Here is a 23,402-nt window from a genome sequence, read left to right on the forward strand (position 1 = left end):
AAAATTAGAACTCAATCTGAGAGCTCCCTGACTTGAAATCCAGTAACCTACTACACTAGCTCCACTTAACCTGGTTCCTCTTCTCATTCATCCTACCCATATTTATAAGCAGGGGATTCACCGAAGTCCCTTTTGCTCTCAAATCTTACGTGACATCCCCACTGTCTATGGAACCAAGTCCAAACCCTTCATCCTGGTGTTCAAGGCCCTGCAGTCTTGTCCCACTGCCCTGCTCTGTCCCAACCCACTTCCAGTACCCAATAGCATACACACAGCTCACATGTTCCCGCCGTCTCCCCGGGTTTTGGCTCTTTCCATTCATTCCACCTCTTTCTCCCCTGAATTCTAGTCCATCCTTTGAGTTTCAGCTCAGATTCAGAAATGATCTCTTCGCTCCTCTCTGGTCCCTATATCCTCTGTTTGTACCATTCTCACTCATGCAGATTATATGTCACATCGGCCTTGGATTATAGCTACCTGTGTCTGTCTTATCTCAGACTAACCTCAAACTTCCTGAGGGTAAGGTTTGGGGCTTCTCCGTCCTTGCTTTTCTGCAGTGTAACCCAGCACACCCTTGTACGCGTTGGAGGCCCTTAAGAATGTAGACTTTCATAGATTGAGAGTCCAACCCTTTCATTTTACAGATGAGGAAATATAGGCCTATGCTAGAAGTGAAACGGCCTGACGAAGGTCACCCAGGTAGGATCAGAGGTGGGATTTTAATCCAGTTCTTCTGATTCCAAATCTAATGCTCTTTCCCTCCTACAAGGCTGCATAATAAGTGAGTGTGTAAGCAAACTGAAGGAAACTCAGGCCTCAGGAGGTATTGGCCAAGGAGAAGGAACACCCAAGTCCTTCCCAGGTGCTAGGCACTAGGTGGCATGGTGGATAAAGTGCTGGATTTAATCAGGGAAGCCCAAGTCAAATCCTCTCTCAGCCCCTTCCTGACCATGTAGCCATGGGCAAGTCAGTTGATCTCTTTTGGCCTCAGACACCTCGTTGGTAAAACGGGGATAAAATAGCATCTACCTTATGGGACTGTGAGACTCAGAGGAGATAATGCCTTTAAAATGCTTTAAAAACCTTAAAGCGCTAAATAAATGCTAGCTATTTATGCTATAGAAGTGCTAGCTATTTATTTGCTATTATTCCCAGCTCAGTTTCACAAGTAGGGTTGGAGGAAAAGGCTTGTCTTACTCTCATTATGTACCTTGGTTCCAGATTCAAGGATTCAGATCTGGAAGGGGTTTAAAAAACATCCTAGTGTTTCTAACACTAAGTTATTCTAACACATAAGAATCACCCTAGAAGAAACACTTCCTTTTACAAATGAGAAGACTGAGGTCCCAAGTGGCTAGTGAGTAGCAGCCTTCACTCCCTTGTAATATCACCATAATTTAGAACTAGAAAGAGATCATAGAGATCATTCAGTGCAGCCTCTTTTTATAGATGAGGAGACAGGCTCAGAGAAAGGATATGACACATAGAGTTACAGAGTTAGAATTTGAATCCAGATCCTCTTATTCCAGATTGTTTTCTCCATGTCATTCTGTTCTCCTTTTTATTTTCAAGTATTAAGGCAAGATTGGGGGCATGGAACTGAGAGAGGAAAAGGAGACAGGCCAGGATTGCCGAGGCAACAGGAAAGGGCCCAAAGGGCAGCAGGACCTCCATAGTCCGGCCTGGACTGAGGGTGTGGTGGCCGATGCCTGGGCCCCATGTAGAATCTGGCTGGGCTGGGCAGTGGTCCTCCCGCCCTGCCCAGGGCGGTGCCCAGGGTGGGAGGGTGGGCGAGGTAGCTGTGAGATTGATAGGGTCAGGGTGGGAGAGGGGAGCCTCACCCCAACTGGCTCCCCCCTGCCTCCACAAGGTCTCTCGGCTGCCTGGAGGGTTGGCTCACATCACTACACAGCACTGGCACGTCTGCTTGGAGCCACTGGCCTGCTCACTGTCTGGTGGGGGCTCAGCCCGTTGGGCAGGGGCATAGGTGGGCACGGGGCGGCTAGCAGGGTTCACACTGCGTGTGGCTGGCTGGAGCAAGGGCTGGCGTTCTGGGGGCCCTGCTTCAGAGGCTGGAGCCTGGGACACCTCTTCAGCCTGTGGTTCTGGGCCTGCCTCAGTCTGGGTCACTTTCTTCATCTCTTGCTCTTGCTTCTCCTCCTCTCCTCCTGGATCCTTGTCTCCTGGCATTTCCTTTTCTGCCCCTGCTTCCTTCTTCTCCTCCTCCTCCTTTGACCCCAGCTGTTTACTCTCTTCCTCTTCTCCTTCATGCTTTTTCTCCTCCCCTGCTTCTTCTTTTACCTCCATCTGTGTCTCCTCCCCTCCTTCCTCCTTTGCCTCCAGCTGTTTTCCCCCCTCTCCTTCTGCTTCTTCCCCTAGCTGTTCCTTCTCTCCTTTTACTTCCTCTGCTCTTAAATGTCCCTCTCTCTCTCCATCTTTCTGAAAGACTTCCTCTGTCTTCCCTTCTGACCCCAGCTTTTCTGCCTCTATCCCTCCTTCTTTCTCTGCTTCCAGCTGTTCTTTCCCTCCTTCATACTCTACCCCCAGCTGTAAGGTTTCCTTTACCTCACCTTCTTTTGATTCCTTGGCCATTCCTTCTGAGTCCTCAACCAGTACTTCCTCCCAGTCTTCAGTGATGAGTACCCTCTCTACCCAGATGAAGGAGCCCTCTCCTTGGTCTCCCAGCTCAGGACTCCCTCCAGTGCCCTGCTCTTTGGGTGCCAGCCTTGGGCTAGCAGGATGACCTATTGCTACTTCCTCCCTACCCATCTCCTCTGAGTCTCCCATGTCACTGCCATCAATTCCCCCTAGCCCTTCCCACACAACCTCAACAATACCCCTGTCTTTGGTCACCCACTCGGGAAGTTCTGAGACTTCCGTTATTGGCCGGCTCCTTACTGCCTCTAAGACTATGTCTTCTACCTCCTGGACTCTCCTGTCCTGCACCATATATTCAGGAAGTTTTGTATCTCCTGTGACCTGGTGATCCCCTATCACCTCTAAGATCATCTCTTCAACCTCCTGTTCTTTTGCCTTCCCCCTTTCTGTATATGTGGAGGCCTCCCTGGAACTTTCCTCTAGGAACCTCAGCCCATCCCACTCTACCTTTACTATACCTGATCCCTGGCCCATTCCCCCAGAGCTGCCCACTCCATCCCTAGTGCCTGGACCCCTGTCTTCTGCTTTGTCCACCTGATTCTGGGTCAGCTCCAGCTCCACAGGGAGGGGTGCTGGGCATGGACCATTGGCCTCAACAGTATCTGCTGTGGACACCTCTTCCTTTGGCGCTTCAGGGCTTGTAGCTGCCTCTCCTCCCAACTTCTCAGAGATCCTTGGGGTGGAGGGATCAGGCACGGAGACCACTGGCATAATGGGTAGGGAGGCTCGTTTCTCAAGTTCTTCCTTGCCTAGAAGCAGAAAAAGGGGAAGACCTAAAGGCTAAGTCAGGGACATGATATCTGCTCCTGCCTTCTGCAGAGTCCCAGCTTGAGGAAAGACCTCAGAAGGCACCTAGGCCAAGCCATACCTGAATAAGAATTCCCTTTCAAACATGCTCAACATCAAGCAGTCATCAGCCTCTGCCTGACAAAGACCTTCAGCATTTTCTCTTGAGAGGACATAAGGACGTTCTTCACTTTGGACAGCTCCGATGAGCAAGAAGTCGGTTATTGTTCTACTAACTTTTCTGCAATCTCCCATATTAGTCCTAGTTTTGCCCTTTGGAGCCCAGCAAAACAAGTCTGGTCCTTGTTGGATAGGACAGTACTTCAAGTGCTCCCATTTACCCTTAACCTCTTTCCCAGGATGTGTCTCCCATTCCTCCAATCAGCCCTCTCCCCCATTCTGCTTGTCTTCTTTGGACTCCCTTAGAGTTTGCCGATGCCTTTTCCTAAAGGGGATGCCAGAGATTAAAAATGATGTTCTGGATGTAGGGTGACCAGGAGAAAGGCCCAGGAAAATTCTCACCTCTCTCATTCTAGACCTAAGCTTCAATGAATGCAACCGAAGATAATGTGAATATTTTGGACTTCTAAGCCTGCTGTACTATTGACCCACATTGAATTTATAAGCCCACGAATAATCCCACACCTTGCCCCAGCCCACCTGGAAACTGTTTTTTTATGTGGTAGAAAAAAGAACTCTAGGGGCAGCTAGATAGCACAGTGGATGGAGAGCCAGGTTTGAGGTTGGAAAGACCTAGGTTCACATCTGGCCTCAGATACTTCCCAGCTATGTGTCCCTGGGAAAGTCACTTTTCCCCATGGCCTTAATCCCCATGGTCTAGCCCTTACCACTTTTCTGCTTTGGAACCAATTCCTTAGTGTCCATTCTAAGACAGAAGGTAAAGGTTTTTGAAGAAAAAAAAAGAAAAGGAAATTAAAGAAGAAAGAGAACTATATCTGAGATTCTGAAGATCTGCATTCAAATTCTAGATTTAAGTACTAGGAGTGTGGCTTTGCATAAGTCACCAGTTTGTTCATCATCTTTAAAATAAAAATAATAATAGTGGCATTATTTGTCTCACAAGGTGTAAGGGAAATACTTTGTAACCCTAAATAGTGCCATATATGGGGTCCTATAGGTCTAATGGTAGGCCAGAGACATTTTAAACTGGCTTGAGAGAGCTCATTAAATGTTCAGTATGAGCATTTACACCTTGGAAATAGGCACTCTTCTGCCTTGGAGCCAATACAAAGTATTGATGCTAAGATGGAAGGTACGGGTTTAAAAAAAAAGTGACTGGAAGCCTGTTAATAATGCATGTTAAGTTTCAATGTATGTCTTGAGAATCCTCTTTTTCTGGGACAGCTAGATGGCTCAGTGGATTGAGAACAAGGCCTGGAGATAAGAGGTTCTGGGTTCAAATATGGCCCTCAGTTACTTCCTAGCTATGTGACCCTGGGCAAGTCACTTAAATCCCCATTGCCTGGCTCTTACTGCTCTTCTACCTTGGAACCAATACACTGTATTAATTCTTAGATGGAAGATAAGGGTTAAAAAAAAGAATATTCTTTTTCTGGAAGCTGGTTGTTAAACATTTACCAATAAGTTTGTATGTGTGTGTGTTAGTGGTTATTAGCCAAGTCTTGACATCTTGTCCTTCCTTTTCAGTTGATTTTTTTAATGCAAGGATAGGATTTTATATTTAACTTTTATTAAATTCTATTTTATTAAAATAAACTCATCATGCCAGCCTATTGAAATCTTTTGGCATTTCAACTGTCATCCAACCTATTTGCTATCCTTCCTAGCTTGGTGTTATATGAGAATTTGACGAATATGCCATCAGTGCCTTTATACTATTTATGGATTACAAAGTCTGAATGGGCTTTTTAGGCCTTTTAGATCTTAGGGAACTCTGAAACTTTCCGGTTGAGGCTGGAACCCAAGGTGGCTCCCCACAAAAGAGGCATGAAGATACTCACCTTCAAGGCCTGACTCCATGGCAGTCTGAGAGAGAGATCGAGATACCTAAAGAGAAAGATAGAACCCAGTAGTTAAACTTGGTCTCTTACTGTTTCCTACATCCTCCTAATTCTGGTTCTGATTTCCTCTCAACTAGACCATTTGTAGCTTCCTAAGTCATCTCTCTTTCTCCAGTCTCTTCCACTCCAATTCTTCCTCCGGAGACCATCAGGCTCATTTTGCTATGGCCCCATCATCTGGGTTCAACCTATCTTTCCAGCTTCATCCCTCCCTATTTTCATGAACTGTTCTTCTGGTTCAAATAGATTGGTTTGGATGCTCTCTTCATAATTCCCTTCTCTGTGCCAATTTGCCAAGTGTCTTTGCTCCATCTCTCTCATCAATCCGTCTGTCTCTTTGTCTCTTTCTCTCTCTGTCTCTATCTCTTTCTCTCACTCTGTCTCTGCCTCTCTTTCCTTCTCTGTCTTTGTCTCTATATGTCTCTCTCTGTCTCTGTCTCTCTGTCTCTTTCTCTCCCCACCCCCTTCACACACACACACACACACACACACACACACACACACACACACACACACACACACACTGAGACAAAGAGAGAGAGACCAAGATAGAGAAAGACCTTAGGTATTATCTACCCTAACTTATTTCTTTTATAGATAAAGAAACTGAAATCCAGAGAGAAGATTGTCCAGGGCCACAGAAAGATTATAAGTGGCAGTCAGGACTTGAACTCAGGTCCATTGTCTCTAAGACCTGGGCTGTCTCTACTCTGCCTTTACTATTTCTGCCTATCCAATTTAAGGTCTTGGAAACCTACAGATGCCTTAAAGATCAAGTCCTTCCCACCTTCCAAGGACCATCTGCAGTCCCAACTTTCTTTATATCCCCACCACTTAGTACAGTGTCTTGTATACAACTGACACTTAATATAAGCTTATTAACTGACTGGTCCCTTAAAGTTCAGCCCAAGCACTGCCCTCCACATGCTGACATTCCTATTCCCCTAGCTGCTAGTATTCTCCCTCCCAGACTTACCTTGTACTCATTTTGTCTATATCTGTAGGTATTTATATCTGTACCTGTTGCCCACCCAAGTTAGGATACAAGCTTCTTAAAGGCAGAGATACTTTTGTCTTTTTATGTCCAGTACTTAGCCCTGTGCTTGGCACCTAGTGGGTACTCAATATACGCTTGTCTATGAATTGCCCACAATCTTCCCTGACCTATAAAATGACCTCTTCCTTCTCTGACTCCTGTAGCCCTTCCTGAATCTCTTGCTGATTTGACCTGTGGCACAAGGACATCAGCTAGGCTTTGAGTCAGACCGCAGGCCCTAGGGCTGGAAGGGATCTTTGTGGTCAACATCACAGAATCTCTGTTTGAAGACACACCGGAGAGTCACTGGGGCAGCTCGGTAGCGCCATAGTGCAGAGAGTGCACTGGACTTGGAATCAGGAAGTCTCATCTCCCTCAGTTCAAATCTGGCCACAGGCACTGACTAGCTGTGTGACCCTGGGCAAGTTCTTTAATCCTGGTTGCTTCGTCTATAAAATGAACTGGAGAAGGAAATGGCAAACCACTCTGGTAACTTGACCAAAAAAATCCCAAAGGGGATCATGAAGAGTTGGACGTGATGGAAACAACTCAACAGCAACCATCACAATCAGAGAGTCAAGTCAACAAGCATTTACCAAGTGCTTACTCTGTTCCAGGTATCGTGCCACACACTAAGGATACAACAAAATACAAATTGCCCTCAATGAATTCACATTAGAATGAAGGAGACAACATACAAACAACTATGTACACACAAAATATATAGCTAGCGTTTATATAGTACCTGAAAGCTCTTTATGTATGTTAATTCATTTGATCCTTACAACAACCTTGTTACAGATGAGAAAACTGAAGCTGAAAGTGGTTAAGTGAATTGTTCTAGGTCACACAGCTGGCATTTGTTTGAGGCAAGAGTCAAACTCAGGCTTTCCTGGCTCGTATTCCTATACTCACTCTATCTAGTGATCTAGTTGCTCCATTTATCCCAATATATGGGTTAAATTGGAGGTTATCTCAGAGGGAAGGCACTAACGTTGAGAAGGATGGGGAAAGACTTTTCTCAGAAAGTGGAATTTTGGTTGAGACTTGAATGAAGCCCGGAAATGTAGGGGAAAGTAGCAAGAGTATTCTGGGCATAAGGGATAGAGAATCAAAAGGCACTGAGCCAGGATATAGCGCATCCTGTTTGAGGAACAAAACGTACGCTACTTCCATGAGGGTAGGATTGACAGTAATTGGCAACAGAAATGAGTGCAAAGTGGGAGCGAGATCAGGCAATTAAGAAGGACCTGGAGGCTATGAACTTGGGTGACTGGGAGGTTGATAGTCTTAACAGTAATTAGAAAATTAGGAAGAGCAGAGAGTCAGGAGGGCAAGGTAATGAATTTAGTTTTGGACATCTTAAGTGTGAAATCTATATAGTATCTTCTCAAGATGACCAATGGGCAATTGGTGATGCAAGAGTGGAGGTCAGGAGAGAAATTGAGGTTTGGATAGTTAAAGCTGAGAATCTTCTAACTCAGAGCTTGGAGATGATCATCAAATCCAAGGATGTTAATGAGATCAACAAACAGAATAATATATGGAGAAAAGAAAAGGGCCTAGAGGAGCATTGAGGAGCACCCAAGGTTAGCTGGTTGAGAGAGAGAAGTCAGACAAATAGAGGGAAAATTAGAAGAGAAGAGTGGCATGAAAACCTAGAGAGAAAGTAGTGCCAAATAGAAGAAGGTGATTGACAGTGTCAAGAGCTACAGAGAAGTTGAGGATGAGGATCGAGAAAAAGCCATTAGATTTGTCAGTTAAGGGGTAGCTAGGTGACTTAGTAGACTTGGAAGTCAGGCCTAGAGATGGGAGGTCTTGGGTTCAAATTTGGCCTCAGACCCTTCCTAGCTGTGTGACCCTGGGCAAGTTACTTAACCCCCATTGCATAGCCCCTGCCATTCTTCTGCCTTGGAACTGGTTCTTAGTATCTATTCTAAGACAAATAAATCAGTCCACTAAAGCACCTAGCTGCCCCCTAATTGTTAAAATTTCAATATGGACATTTGTACCTCAAAAATTGACTAATGCTACAAATCAGGGATTGATTTATTGTTTTATTTATCTCTTGTCTTAAGAAAGTAATGGAGAAAATATTAATAAATCAGATTAAATTTAAACGTGTTGTGAACTAGGAGGGCAGCTAGAGGGCTCAGTGAATTGAGAGCCAGGCCTAGAGATGGGAGGTCATGGTTTCAAGTCTGGCCTCAGATCTTTTCTAGCTCTGTAACCTATGGCAAGTTATTGCCCAGCCTTTACCATTTTTCTGCCTAGGAAGCAATACATTGTATTGAGAGAGATAGAGAGATAGAGAGAGAGAGAGAGACAGAGAGAGAGAGAGAGAGAGACAGAGACAGAAGAGACAGACAGACAGAGAGAAAGAGAGAGAGTTGTTTTTTTAATTGTGTCTGACTCTTCATGGCCCCAAATGAGGTTTTCTTGGAAAAGATACTAGAATGATTTACCATTTCTTTCTCTAGCTCTTTTTTTTTTTTTAACAGATAAGGAACTGAGGCAAATATGGTTAAATGACTTGCCCAGGGTCACATATAGCTAGGAAGTGTGTCCGAGGCCAGATTTGAACTGGGGAAGATGAGTCTTCTAGACTCTAGGCCTAACACTCTATCCACTGTGCCACCTAGCAGCACTCTCTGTCTCTCTCTGTCCCTATCTCTATCTCTCGGTCTCTGTCTGTTTCTCTGTCTGTGTCTCTCTTTCAGATTTGGAGAACAGGCTGTTAAGCACCCACTAGCATATCATTTAAGTCTTCTGTTATCCAGGTTAAACATTTCAGTTCCTTTCACTGGTCTTTATATTGTATCATCTTGGAGCCCTTCACCCTCTTGGCTGCTCTGCTCTGGACACAATAGAACTTATCAATGGCCTCCCTAAAATTCATTGCCCGTAACTGAAACACTGTGATCTGAACAGAGCGCAGCAGAGGAGGCTTATCTTGTTCCTAGACACTGTGTCTCTCTTAGCGCAGCCCCAAATCACATTAGGTCTTTGGCTGCTGAACCTCACTGTTGACCTTGTAGCTCACTAAAGCCTCCAGATTGTTTTCTGATAAACTGTTATTCTGCCCAGCTTCCTCCATCTCATACTTTTGACTCTGATGTTTTGAATCCAAATGCAAGACTTTATATTTATCCCTTCTCATCTTTCTAGCTTTGTTAGATCTTTGTGGATCTTGACTATCCTACACATTTTACAGGTTGGGAAGCGGAGTCACAGAAATTAGAAACAATTTTCCTTTAAGTCACATGGTTACTAGTGAAAGAATCTGGATTTGAACTAAGGTCTCTGGTGACCAAATCCAGTGCTCTTTCCACTCCACTTGCTTACTACTGTTCAAAGGGCTCAGTCTAGTAGATACTTGGGATATTTTTGCCCCTTCTTTCCTCTCTCAAAAGAATAATCTTTTATACCCTATGCCCCCTCACCTGTCGGCGCCAAATGGGCCAGGCAGTAGTCTTGCGCTGGGCACCTGTCGATGCACTCTGTAGTAACTGGAGTTGTGATTGGAGTCTGGGGAAGAGGTAGCTGCTGGAAGCCAGGAATCTGGTCTCCCAGCCCCACCCCCCCCAACAAATGGGACCCAAGTGTCCAGCCTCCCCTCCCAGTATCTCAAAGCCCAAGTCTCAGATGGCCTGCTTTCAAGATTCATAGCATGAGTGGTCCTGAGATGTCTTTTAATCCAACTATTCCTTGGAAAGGGAAGGGAAGGGATGGGAAAGGACTTGCCCAAGGTAGTCTGTGTCAAAGCTAGCTCCCAGCCTCTTATTCTAGATCACTACTTCTGATCTGCCAAAGGAAGGGACAGGGCCCAGCTTTGAACAGGAAGCCAAGAACCAGGTGGGTACTTAATAACAGAGCCTTCCCCCCAGCCCCTTACGTGAACAGACTGTCTTTCAAGTGCTGGATTCTGGCCTGGGCCTGGCCCTGGGGGGAATGGGGATCCGCCTCTGGCTCAGCCCCGTCGGGTCCCTCAGCTGTCCCATCCATCAGCCATCGCTCCCGTAGGGACTTCCTCTTGGGGGAGGGCAAGGGAAGAAGGTGAGAGCCCAGTCGAGGATAGAACTAGCCCCCCACCCCCACCCCACCTAGGAAAGATTACCCCCACCCACAGATCCTTCCCCAAATGCCCCACCCTGACCTGGGACACACCCCCTCGCCCACTGTCCCCCTCCCTCGGGGACCGACCTTGTCTTGCTCCCATCGTGAATGCCCTCCCCCTTGACCCCCGCTAAGGTAGGGCCATTCCACTATTGCCTTTCTTCACTGGGTATCCTAGACTGGGACCATCAGGACTCTTCCCCAACCTTGAGACGCTGCACTCTCAGCTTTTCCTCTTCTAGCTCCCTCCGCGCGCCGCAGATCTGTTCTTGAAGCCGCCGCTTCTCCTGCTCAGAGCGAAGGAAGTCCGGGCTGTGGCGGCCAAGCGGACAAGTCCAGCCCTGCCCAGCCCAGCTCAATCCAGGCCAGGAGAGAGCAAGCCTACCCCAGCCTAGCCCAGCTCAGCCCGGCGGAGCCCAGCAGAGCCCAGCCCAGCCAGGCCAGGGGAGCCAGGCCAAGGGATCCCTCCAGCCTGCGCCTCGCTCACCGGCTCCCTCCTCCCTCTGCCTTTGAGGGGCTCTCCTGGGATGCCTGGATCCAAGATGCCTAAGGCTGGGAGCAAAGGAGGGGCAGGGCAGGGGATGGGATGGGAAAGTCCTATGGGTTCTGGGAAGAGGCGGAGTGGGAAAAGACCCCCAACCCTCTCCTGTCCGTGGCTGGGACCTGCTGTGGGTGCGGGGGAGGGGGTGGTGGTCTGGGAGGCGCTGACTCAGCACTTCTAGGTAGGGCGGGGGTGAGGGAGCGGGGAAGGGGTGGTGCTGGCCGCGCCCCGAGCGGGATCCTGCGGCTCTCTGCCAGAGGCGAAAGCCTGAGAGGCGATGGAAACGGGGGGCGAGGGGGGGGGGAACAGGAGGTTGTGGGGATGGAGAAACGGAGAGGATAAGGGGTAGAGAATTGGGGGAAATGCAGATCCAGGAATCGGGAGATAAAGGACGAGACAGGGAAAAAGAAATACGGTACGGAGCACTGGAGGATGGAGAGAAGGGAGTGGCGAGATTGGGAAGAGGGCTTTCACAGAAGGAATTGGGGACAGAGAGGTGGAGAGATGGAACAGGGGAATGAGTAAAGTAGGAGATAAAGCGATGTGGGATTGGGAGAGCGACAGGATTTGAGAGGATGGGAGAATCCGGGTGTGAGAAAGCGGGCGTCTGGGTGTCGGGATGGAAAGGCAGGATTAGGACAAGGTATGTATGAGATGGAGTTTGGAGGAAAGGAAATGGGAGATGAGAAACTGAGGACAGGGAACCTGGAAGAATGCAATGGGAGGCTAGAAGAATGGAGAGCTAGGATATTGGGGATAGGAAGGAGAAATAGAAGGTTGGGAGGAGGGTGGAGGTTTGGGAGACAAGGAATGGGATTAGGATGTGGGGTGCACACTGGGGCCGGAGGAGGCACCGCTCGCTCACTCACTCCAGAGGTGAGTCCGTCCAGCCTCAGCCCATTCTCCCAAAAGGGGATGGGAAGCAGAGCCCCATGAAAACGGGAATGGTGACGGGGTGAGGGCAGAGGCTGCAGCCCAAGCTCAAGGAGGGCGGCAGGCTTTGCGGAGGGGAGTAGTGAGTAGGGTTCGAACTGTCCCTGAAGCCTCCGGGAGGGGCCAGAGCCCGCTCCTTCACTTACAGCAATGACCTCCAGCCGCTGACGGTAGAGGGCGCTCTCGACCATGGGCCTGCAAAGAGATGGAGAGAAAGAAGGGGCGAGGTTGAGAGGAGGAGGGGTAGACTGGAGATGGAAGGTGTTAGAGTTTCGTACCCTCAATCCCTATCCTTTCTCTGGAGCTAAATGACACGGACTACTGAGACCTGGTCCAGCTCAGGGTTCCTAGGAACAAGCCAAGATCGACTTGGCTATTTTCCCTTGCCTGGCCAATGAGTATCTTTGGAACTTGAGAATGGAGGTCTGGGATGGCCATGTCTAAACCCGGGGGGTTGGGTGATCAGAGCTCCAGGCAGGAAAGTCGACAGATAGTGCAAAGAATATCGGAACTGGGGGTCACAGAACCTGAACCCAAATCCCTGCTCTGATGTTTTCTAGAGTATCATGTTGGGCAATTTGCTTAAGCTGTTTGAGCATTAGTTTCTTCTTTTCTAAAGTGAGGGAATATCAACAAAACACAAAAAAACTACATTCCAAGTCACTACCAATAAGAAAAATGGAGCTCTGAACTTTCACTTCACATCTAATTGTCGAAGAAAACAAAGGCTGGAAACATTTAAGGTTAGAAGGGTTGTGTGGAAAGACAGGCACACTATGCATTGTTGGTGGAGCTGTGAAATGTTCAGCCTGTTGGGAAAAGCAATTTGGAGTTACTGGAGGATTGTCCACACCTTTGGACTCTGGGCTTGCACTACCAGACTCATTTGGACAATGATATATGTAATGTATGTGTAATGCTAATAGAAAATTACTATGATGTAAAAATTATGATGATGAATATAGAGAAAGAGGGAAAGGCTTTTAGGAAATGGTGTAAGGAAATGAAGTAAGCAGAGCCAAGAAAACATGTGGTATGTGTAATGCTAATAGAATATTACCATGATGTAAAAAAAATTATGATGCTGAATATAGAGAAAGAGGGAAAGACTTATAGGAAATGGCGCAAAGAAATGAAGTAAGCAGAGCCGAGAAAACAATATTCAATGACTAAAAGCATGTTAATGAAAAGATCAGCAACAAAATCGTTGAAATTTAATGCAACAAACTAATAACCAAGCTTGGCCTCAAAGAAGAGATATGAGAATGCATCTCCCTCCCTTCTTTGTAGAGGCAGGGAACTATGGTGTCGAACACTCCAGATGTTATCAGACTTTTTTTTATGTAGTGGTTTATGTTGTATTTTTCCCCCTTTTTTACTGCTTTGTTATAAAGGATAACTGGGGGAAAGTAAGAGACTTCTTGGGAAATGGAGGTGTTATAAAAATAAAAAATGCCAATAAAGTTTATTTTTTAAAGTATCAAGAAATGTTTGGGGGATTGAATGGAAGAAAAAACCCTACTAAACTGATTAGTCGTTATCCCAGCTGTAGGTGATACCATAAGGAAGTCAAAGACAAAGGTCCTCTATATAACAAAATAATTATAGTAGCACTTCTGTGTTGGTTAAAAATTAGAAACAATATGAGTGCTTGTTCATTGGGGAAATAGAAAAACAAGTTTTAATATATAAATGTAACAGAATATTTTTGCAGCAAGAAAAAAATTGAAGACATTTGCTGATAGCTCCCCCTTCTACCTTCCTTCTCATCTCACCTCACTGAAGTATCTTCCCTCAACTATCTCCTCTTTTACTCTGATCTTGCATGAAGAGGTGGCTCTTCAATTTGCAAAGGACAACCTCTCTACATGCATCCTTGATCCTGTCTCCTAACTTCTTCTCCAGCAAATTGCCACCCTCTGTCATACCGAGTCTTTCTTATCTTTTATCTCTTCCTATCTCCTGGCTCTTTCCCTGCTCCCTACAAACACACCACCATCCTTCTAAAACCCTCATTAGTAGGACAGGTTGGTGGTTCAATGGATAGAGTCAGACCTGGATACAGGAGATCTTGGGTTCAAATGTGACCTCATATACTTCCTTGCTGTGTGACTCTGGGCAAGTCATTTAACCCCCATTTAAACCCCATTAACTTCTCTTCTGCCTTGGAACCAATTCACAGTATTGATTCTAAAAGGGAAGAGAAGGATTAAAAAAATAATAAAACTCTCATTAGACCATTGACCTCATTAGTCAATCGACAGCTATCATCTCAGATATCTTCTCTGTTGTTTTTTTAACTGTTCTTCTACATCCTCTGCAATCTGTTTTCAGGCCCCATCATTCAAATGAAACTGCTCTCTTCAAAGAGATGAGTTTGCCAATTCCAATGACCTTTTCTCCACATTTATCCTTCTTGACCTCTTTGTAATCTTTGAGACTGTGAATCTCTTTGTACAGAGTCTCTTTTTTTTCTGTATTTTCCTGATGAGCCTCTCTCCAGGTTTTCCTCTTAGGTCTCTGGCCACTTCTCAGTCTCCTTTGTTGTTTCATCATGTGATGTCTTCATCATCACACTCACCATCCATGAGTGTCTTCCAAGTCTCTGTTTGGTATCTATCCTCTTTTCACTCAATACTTTCTCCTTTGGAAATTTCCTCAGCTCCCACGAATTCAAAGATCTTATCTATGGAGATGATTTCCAGTTCTATACAGCCATCCCTACCTAGACTCTTAGCTGAGCTCCAGTCATACATCTTCAATTACCAACTGCCTCCTAGACATCTTGAATTGGATATTCCATAAACATCTCAAATACAACATATCTAAAACAGGGTTCATCACCTCCTCTCCTAACTCTCCCTTCTTCCAAACTTCTCTAGGTAGCACTATCTTCCCATTCATACAGTCTAGAACCTCAGTATGCATTATCCTTGACTCCTTATTCTCATTCCTCCCACATATTCAATCTGTTGTCAAATCTTATCATTTCTACCGTCACATCCCTCATATATGTTCCCTTCTCTTCATTAAAACAACCACACAATAGCAATCCCATATGAGATACCTCTAGCCTTACTACTGGTCGTCCTGCATCCAATCTCCCCACTCTAATCTATCTTCCGCTCAGTTGCCAAAGTGACTAAAAAAAAAAAATAACCCTTACCTTCTGTCTTAGAATTGATACTAAGTATTAGTTCCAAGGCAGAAGAGAGATAAGGGCTAGGGAGTTAGAGTCAAGTGACTTGCCCAGGATCACACAGCTAGGAAATGTCTGAGAACAGACTTGAACCCCAAACCTCCCATTTTTAGGACTGAGTTTCTATCCACTGAGCCTCCTAGCTGCCCCTAAAGTAATTTTCCTAAAGCATAAAGTATGATTGTCTTCCTTCTACACAATAAACTCCAGTAGCTCCCTATTTCCTTCATGATCATACATAGTCACCTGGCATTTAAAGCTTTCCCCAACCTTCCCCTTTTCTATATTTTCAAGGTTCTTACACTTTATTGCCCTCTACATACGTTACACATACAACAAGCTACTTTGGCTTCATGCCTTTTCTCCCTATAATATACTTCATCTCCTGACCCTCTGTCTTTTTGCTTGCTATATCCCAAGCCTTGGGACCCCTCCTGCCTCTGTCCTCTGGTTTTCCTGGCTTCCTGTAAAGCTCATTTAAAATTTTGCTTTCTATAGGAGGCCTTTTCTGATCCTCCCAGTTACAAGGGCCTTCTGCCATGATATTATATCCCATCTATCTCTCTGTCTATCTGATTGTATGGATGTTTTTGTTCCATTGTTTCGGTCGTGTCCAACTCTTTGTGACCCTAACTGGGGTTTTCTTGGCAAAGATACTGGGCTGGTTTGCCTTTTCCTTTTCTATCTCATTTGACAGATGAGGAAACTGAGGCAAACAGGATAAAGCAACTTTCCCAGGATCACACCATAAGTGTCTGAAGCCAGACCTGTACTCATGAAGATGAGTCTTCTTAAGTCCAAGCCCACTTTGCCATCTAGTTGCCCTCTGTGTCTAATGTATATGGGGGGAAATTGTGTGTGTGTATGTATAACATACCTAGTAGTTTACATGTTGTCTCCCCCATGAGACTGTTAGCCCCTTGAGAGCAAGGACTGTGCTTGCCTTTCTCTGTAGCTCCAGTATATAGCAGAGTACCAAGATAACATTGTTTAGTAAATGCTTCTTTTACTAACTGACAAAAAATACCCAGGGAATTCAGAGGAAGTTGGAGAGACTTGTTTGTACCAATGCAGAGCAGAGCAAACAACCAAGAGAGCAATATAGCCAATACACACAATAATAGAAAGGGAAGCAGCTAGGAGACATGGGAACTTTGATCACTTAGATCAATGAAATGATCCAGTCTTGGCTCCAGAGACCAGATGATGAAACACCACTCCCTCTGCTTGGTTAAAAGGTGGTGGACTTAGATGTAGAATAGGGTATATGACATCAGATATGGTCAATGTGTACTTGGTTTGCCTAAATATACATCTCTGTTTTATTTTAATTAATAGAATTTATTTACAAGTGTCTCAGTCCCTCCTCCCCCTCCCTTATAGAAGGCATCATCTGGAAGACAGGTATATATATATATATATATATATATAATGTCATTCACATTTCCATTTTTCAGTTCATTTTCTGTAGGTGACATTCACAAGTTATTCTTCAAGTATTAAATCTGTGACTGTGTACAATGTTCTCTTGTTTCTACTCATTTCACTGCTCATTATTCCATGTAGTTCTTTCCAAGTTTTAAAAAATAGCCTGCTTATTGTTTTTTATGGAGCAGTAGTATTCCATCACAATCATATGCCACAATTTGTTTAGCCACTCCTCTATTGATGGGCATCCCCTCAATTTCCAGTAATTTGTCATCCTGAAGAGAGCTGCTGTAAATATTTTGGAACATAGTGGTTCTTGTTCTTTTCCCTGATCTCCTTGGGAAACAGACCCAGAAATGGGTCTGAGTATGCACAATTTTAGAATTCTCTGGGTGTAATTCTAAATTGCTCTCCAAAATAGTTGGATCAGTTCATAGCTCCACCAACAGTATATTTCTGTTCCCATTTTCCCACATGCCCCCAATCATTTGTCATTTTGCCCTTTTGTCCTTTTGGTCAATCTGATGGGTGTGAGATAATCTCAGAAATGGTTTGGTTTGCTTTTCTCCAATTAGTAGTGATTTAGAGCATTTCCCCCCATATGTCTATATATGGTTTCTTTATCCGAAAATTGTCTGTTCAAGCCTTTTGCCCATTTATTAATTGGAAAATAACTAATATATTTTTTGTTACAAAGAAGGATTCTATTAGTGAGGGGGAAGGTTTACGATCTACTATTTTTTTTAAAAACAGCAATAAAACATTGGTAAAAGGGAATGAGGTAGCACAGTGGATAGAGAACCAAGCCTGAAGACAGGAGGTCTTGGGTTCAAATATGACTTCAGATACTGTGTGATCCTGAGCAAATAAAACAAAGTTGTTTGTTTGATTTTTTTTCTCAATCTCTTATGTTGTATCATCATCCATATACCATCCCTAATCACTGGTGTCTTCCAAGGGTCTACCCCTCCCCCTCTCTGTCTCTGTCTCTCTCTTTATCTATCTATCTATCTATCTATCTATCTATCTATCTATCTATCTATCTATCTATCTATCTATTTATCTATCTATCTATCTATTCATCTATCTCCCTATCTCTATCTATCTGTCTATCTATCCATCCATCTATCTATCGCTTCTCTCTCAGTGGTCTCATCACCTTCCATGGGGTCACTTAATAACGATATATTTGTGACTCCCAGGTCTATATATCCAGCCTTAGTCTTTCACCTAAACTCACTTACCAATTGCTGCAAGGATACTTCCACTTGGATGTCCGTTAGGCATTGTCTGCTCTTTAAGCCTGCCTCCTGCCCTAATTCCACCACCATCCCTCAAATCACTCAGGTTTATGACCTCAGGAACATCCCTGACACTTCCCTCTCCCTCATCCTCCTTAAACAATCAGATGCTGAGTCTTGTTGATTCTATTTCCACAACTTCTCTCATATCTGTACACTTCTTTCTACTCCCAAGACCTACACTTGGGTCCAACCCTCATCACCTTTCATCTAGACTATTGCAACAGCCTCCTAATTGGACTTTCAGCTTCCAGGATGTCCCATCTCCAATTTCAAACATACAACAATAAATTAGCCATTAGTTAGATAGCACAGTGGACAGCTAGGAGGTGCAGTGGTTAGAATACCAGGCATGGAGTCAGAAAGATATGAATTCAAATCTGGTCTCAGACACTTAATACATAAATGACTTTGGGCAAGTCACTATACCCTGTTTACCTCAGTTTCCTCATCTGTAAAATGAGCTGGAGAAGAAAATGCAAACCACTCTAATATCTCTGCCAAGAAAACCCCAAATGGAGTTGTGAAGATTCAAAAACAACTGAAATGACTGAACAAGAGTAAAAGCTGCAGTGGATATAGTACAGGACTTAGAGTTAGGAAGATCTGAGTTCAAATCCAGCCTCAGACATTTACTAGCTGTGTGAAAGCAGGGAAGTCTATTAACTTCTTTTTGTGCCTCAGTTTTCTCATCTGTAAAATGAGGACAATAATAGCACTTGATTCTCAGTGTGGTTGTGAGAATCAAATGAGATAATATTTCTAAATTACTTTGAAAACCTTGAAGTACTAGATAAATGCTCTTGCTATCCTGTAGGCTAAAATCTGCCTGGGACACTCCTGTTTTCAAGGATGTTCAATAACTCTTTATTGCCTCTAGGATAAAATACAAATTCCTTAGTTTAAAATGTAAAACTTTTCACAATTTTTTCTCCCAGATTGCTTTCCCAGGCTTATTTTCTATCACTGCCTTTTATTCGCTTTAAGTTTTGGCCAAACTAGCCTAATGGTTATTTCTGTTCTATTCTCCCTTCATCCTCTGCAGGGCCATAGCTCAGCCAGTCTCTCATGCTTGAAATATATTCCCTCATCAGCTTTGTCTTTTAAAATCCTGACCTTCCTTCAAGGTTTAGTTCATGCCCCACCTCTCATGGGAAACCCACTAGTCAAGCAGTACAGTTTCTCTTAAGTGTGAGGGAATGGGACAAACACTTAATATGGAATGTGAGGACCTTTGTTGAAATCCTGATTCTCCTACTTACTACCTCTGTGTTGTTGGTTAAGTCCTTTACCCTCTTTGGGCTTCAGCTTCCCTCGTTTAAGAAAAAGAGGAGGTTAGACTACATAGGTGTCAGATGTAGGGCCCACAACGCTTCTGAAAATGGGCGAAGTTAGATTAAAAAATAATTGGAAGAGGGCAGCTAGGCAGCTCAGTGGATTGAGAACAAGACTTAGATACAAGGAGGTCCTGGGTTCAAATCTAAACCTCAGATGCTTACCAGCTAAGGAACCTTGGGTAAGTCACTTAACCCCCATTGCCTAGCTTTTCTCACTCTTCTGCCTTGGAACCACTTCATGGTATTAATTCTAAGCCAGAAGGTAAGCGTTTTAAAAAAAGTAATTGGGAAATAGTTAACAAAATTAATAAAAAATGCAACACAAGATAGACAATGTTGATTTGTGGTTTTCTAAGTCAATGTGTGAATTTTAGGGATCCTTATATACTGTTTAGTGGCCCAGTTTCCATCTGAGTCTGACAGCTTTGGACCTTATTCCCTCTCTTGATCTAGGATCTCATGATTCTTCCTCTTCTAGGATCTCATGGTTCTTCCTCTTCAAATGATCATGTACATGCTTTTCTTTTTACTTCCAGCTAAAATCCTACCTTCTACAAGAGAACTTTTTAGATCCCCTTAATGGTAGTACCTTCCCTCTATTGTTCATCTCTAATATGGTTGGTATAAAGCTTGTTTGAATATAGTAATTTTTTTGATTATATCAAATTAAAAAGGTTTTGTACAAACAAAACCAATGAAACCAAAATTAGAAGGAAAGCAACAAACTGAGAGAACATTTTTATAACAAAACTCTCTGACAAAGGTTTAATTTCCCAAATATATAAGGAACTAAATCAAATTTACAAAAAATAAAGCCATTCCCCAATCGACAAATGATTGAGGGACATGAATAGGCAGTTTTCACATGAAGAAATCAAAACTATCAATAAGCACATGATAAAGTATTCTAAAACCCTCTTGATTAGAGACATGCAAATTGAACATAGTAATTTGTATGTTGCCTCCCCCATTAGATGGGTGGCTCCTTAAGGGCAGGGACTGCCTTTTGCCTTTCTTCATATCTCCAGATCTTAGCACAGTGCCTGGCATATGACTTTCTATACCTCCCCAGGAGGATGTAAGAAAGCTCTGTGAGGTCATCCACTATTTTTTCATTTCTTCTTGGGATCTGTGGTACCTTATCACAGAGACCTGTACCCAGTAGGTGCTTGGATGTAAGTGTGTTATAAGGCTCATTATGATTTTTAAACTTCTAATTACAGAACACTGGAATCGGAAAATTTTTTAGAGATCATTTAGTCCAATATTTTAATTACACAGATGAGAAAACTGAGGTCAGAAGGTGAAAGAATAAATTCGCCAAGGTATCATAGCTAGTAAATACACAAATCTGGGACTTTGGAATCTCTTGATTCTAAGTGCAGTGCTCTTTCTACTTCAGAGGATACCTAGGTCTTAGGAACACTTCTGGCATGACAGATACTGGACCTGATGTTCAGAGCTCTAAAGGTGTAGGAACCCTACCCCCATTGACTCTGTAATATCACGATGTTGCTTCCAGGACTGTAGACACTGACTGGAGACATCTCTCCACCCCAACCAGCTTTTATGGGATAAGCTTGTGGATTTGTATATTCCCCCTTGCCTCCTCTCAAGAGATCTAAACCTCTGCTGTTATTATGAGAACTTGGGTGACATGGCTTGTCCTTTTGCCCCTAGAAGGCAAAGATTTCAGGAGAGGTGGGACCCACTTCTTGCTTCCCTTCTCTCTAGGAATGTTTGTGGCCTGTAGCACATAGGCCCTAGGGTTTAGAGCTGGAAGAGGCCTTAGAAATAATCTAGCCTAAACACAAATTTATAGGGGAAATTGAGGCTTATAGTAGTTAAGTAACTTGATCAAGGTCATCTGGCTAGTAATAAGCAGAATTTGAGGGGTGCAGCTGGGTGACTCAGTGGATTGAGAACCAGGCCCAGAGTCAGGAGGTCCCAGGTTCAAATCTGGTCTCAGACACTTCCTAGCTGTGTGACCTTGAGCAAGTCACTTAACCCCCTTGACCCAGCCCTTACTGCTCTTCTGCCTAGAACCAGTGCACAGTATTGATTCCAAGACAGAAGGTAAGGATTAAAAAAAAAATTAGGCAGAATTTGAACTCAGGTTCTTTTGACCCCAAATCCCATACTCTTTCAGCATACCACACTCATTCTCCATTGGGTCCTTGGCTAGACCTTCCAGAGGATAGTAGATACTGGCAGAATTCCTTCCAGTGAGATCTGGAGGACAAAGGAGCCAGAGTCCTTGGCAGGCTCCCTTAGGAAAGATGGGACCTTGGCATTTAGTGCTGGAAAGGACCCTCTTGTTCAGGGGCTCATAACCTGGGCTGTATGGGCACCACATACATTTCAGAGGGGAACTTGGAAGGGGAAAATTACATTTGCATTTCAGTATAGTTGATTTTCTTTATAACGCACATTTTAAAACATTCTTTTGAGAAGGGGGTCCAAGCCACACTCGTGAAAACTAAGAACCTAGTCTAACTCCCCCTAATTTACAAAGAGGCAATGCGAGCCACCTGAAGAAAGGGATTTGCCCAAAGGAAAAGCAAAATTGGAATTCCAACCCAGGTTCTTTGACTAGAGTCACCATTCAGAGTCCTTTCTACTAGGTCGTGCTGCTGCTCAGGATGGGGTGCTTGGCAGCATTTCCCCAGACGCAGAAAAGGTTGGGTGCTCTCAGAAGGTAGGTCCCTGTGGACTCCCCGTGGGGACTTGATCTCTCTCCCCTGCCAGTTCCCTGTTGGGGAGATCAGGTTCCCTGTTGCTTAGCAACTAGGTTTCTAGATAGTGAATAATGCAGGTAGCAGATGTGGGGGTTCAGCAGGTCCGGAGGTGGCCTCTCTGGAACCCTCTAGGTCTGTCCCCTCCCTTACCCCTAACCGGGAGCTAAGGGGTCAAGGGAAAGGAGAGGAGCTTCAGGGCAAGGGGATATAGGGAAGGGGACCCTGGGAATCCACAGACAACTCATCATTGACAAGGTCTAGTGTTTCAAGGCATCTTAAAGATCCGCTAGCCCAATCCCATCTTTTTATGGATGGGGAAACTGAGGCCCAGAGACTTGCCCCATGTCATCCACTTAGTAAGTAGAGAGCCAAATAAAGTTTCTCTCCTCCCAAATCCAGGGTTCTTTCTACTGTACTGCATTTCATGCCTCTTCCCCCTGCATCTGGCTCCACCACTATTTGGAGCTCCATGGAATCCAGGTGTCCTCGTCTCTCCTCCCTCACTGAGTGCTCCTCTCAAAGGGCCTCCTCCTGTGGTGCTGGCCACTTCCCCGCCTCCGGCACAGACTTTGCCCCCACTGACCCATGACTCCTGAAGAGTTTGTATCAGAAGCCAGAAGGGGGAGGGGATGGGGAAGGAGTGCCTGAGATTCCTTTCTTTCTCTCCCAAGGACAAATGGCTGTCCCGGCTTTGGAGCATTTGCCTCTCTTAAAATGGCAGCTCAAGGCTGGTGGAAGGGGGGGGGTCTTCTTTGGCCATCACCCCAGAGGCTTGGAACCATTGGTGACCTCCACCAGGGGGCAGGGGCTTGCTTGAGGAACTGCCTCCTTGCTAGGTGGGCTCATAGGATTTGGAGCTGAAGGGACTTCAGAAATCCTCTAGTCCAACGCCATCATTTTACAGAGGAGAAAACTATGGTCCATCGGGACTACATGACTTGCCCAAGGTCACACATTGTGTCCATGGCCAATCTGAAATGTAAACTCTTTCCAATTTAGTTCTCTTTCTACAACACCCACTCCAGTTGTTCAATGCAGCCTAGGTAAGCCACCCACCCCTTTGGGCTGCTCTGCTCAATTCCCCTCCCTCTCCCAAGCCTTGGTACTTACATTGGATTTGCTGGGGTCCACCCACTGGGGGGCAAACCCTGACTCTGTAGGGCCATCTTGCTTGTGGGGCCGGGCTACCCAGCTGGGCAGCAGGTGCCCGGAGAGGTTGGGGACGACAGGTGGGGGTGGGGGGGCTGCTGCGGGCACCAGGAGAGCTGGTCAGGCTGGTTTGGGCGG

General features: G+C 44.9%; 1 protein-coding gene across 2 annotated transcripts; it reads right to left on the reverse strand.

Annotated features, from left to right (window-relative positions):
- Positions 1-1,533: 1,533 nt before the first annotated feature.
- Positions 1,534-23,402, reverse strand: PALM3 (paralemmin 3). 2 transcript variants are annotated; one of them, XM_044670433.1, is made up of 7 exons: positions 23,226-23,402; positions 12,259-12,307; positions 10,845-10,925; positions 10,418-10,554; positions 9,966-10,050; positions 5,427-5,472; positions 1,534-3,407 (listed from the first exon to the last, which is right to left on the reverse strand). In XM_044670433.1, the coding sequence occupies exons 1-7, from the start codon at positions 23,279-23,281 to the stop codon at positions 1,897-1,899; spliced, it is 1,965 nt and encodes a 654-aa protein (XP_044526368.1). In that variant the 5' UTR covers positions 23,282-23,402; the 3' UTR covers positions 1,534-1,896. The 2 variants fall into 2 exon arrangements, with proteins under 2 accessions (XP_044526368.1, XP_044526378.1); XM_044670443.1 differs by lacking the exon at positions 23,226-23,402 and adding an exon at positions 14,358-14,377.

This window comes from Gracilinanus agilis, chromosome 1 (genome assembly GCF_016433145.1).
Source record: "Gracilinanus agilis isolate LMUSP501 chromosome 1, AgileGrace, whole genome shotgun sequence".
In the NCBI taxonomy this organism is placed as follows: domain Eukaryota; kingdom Metazoa; phylum Chordata; class Mammalia; order Didelphimorphia; family Didelphidae; genus Gracilinanus; species Gracilinanus agilis.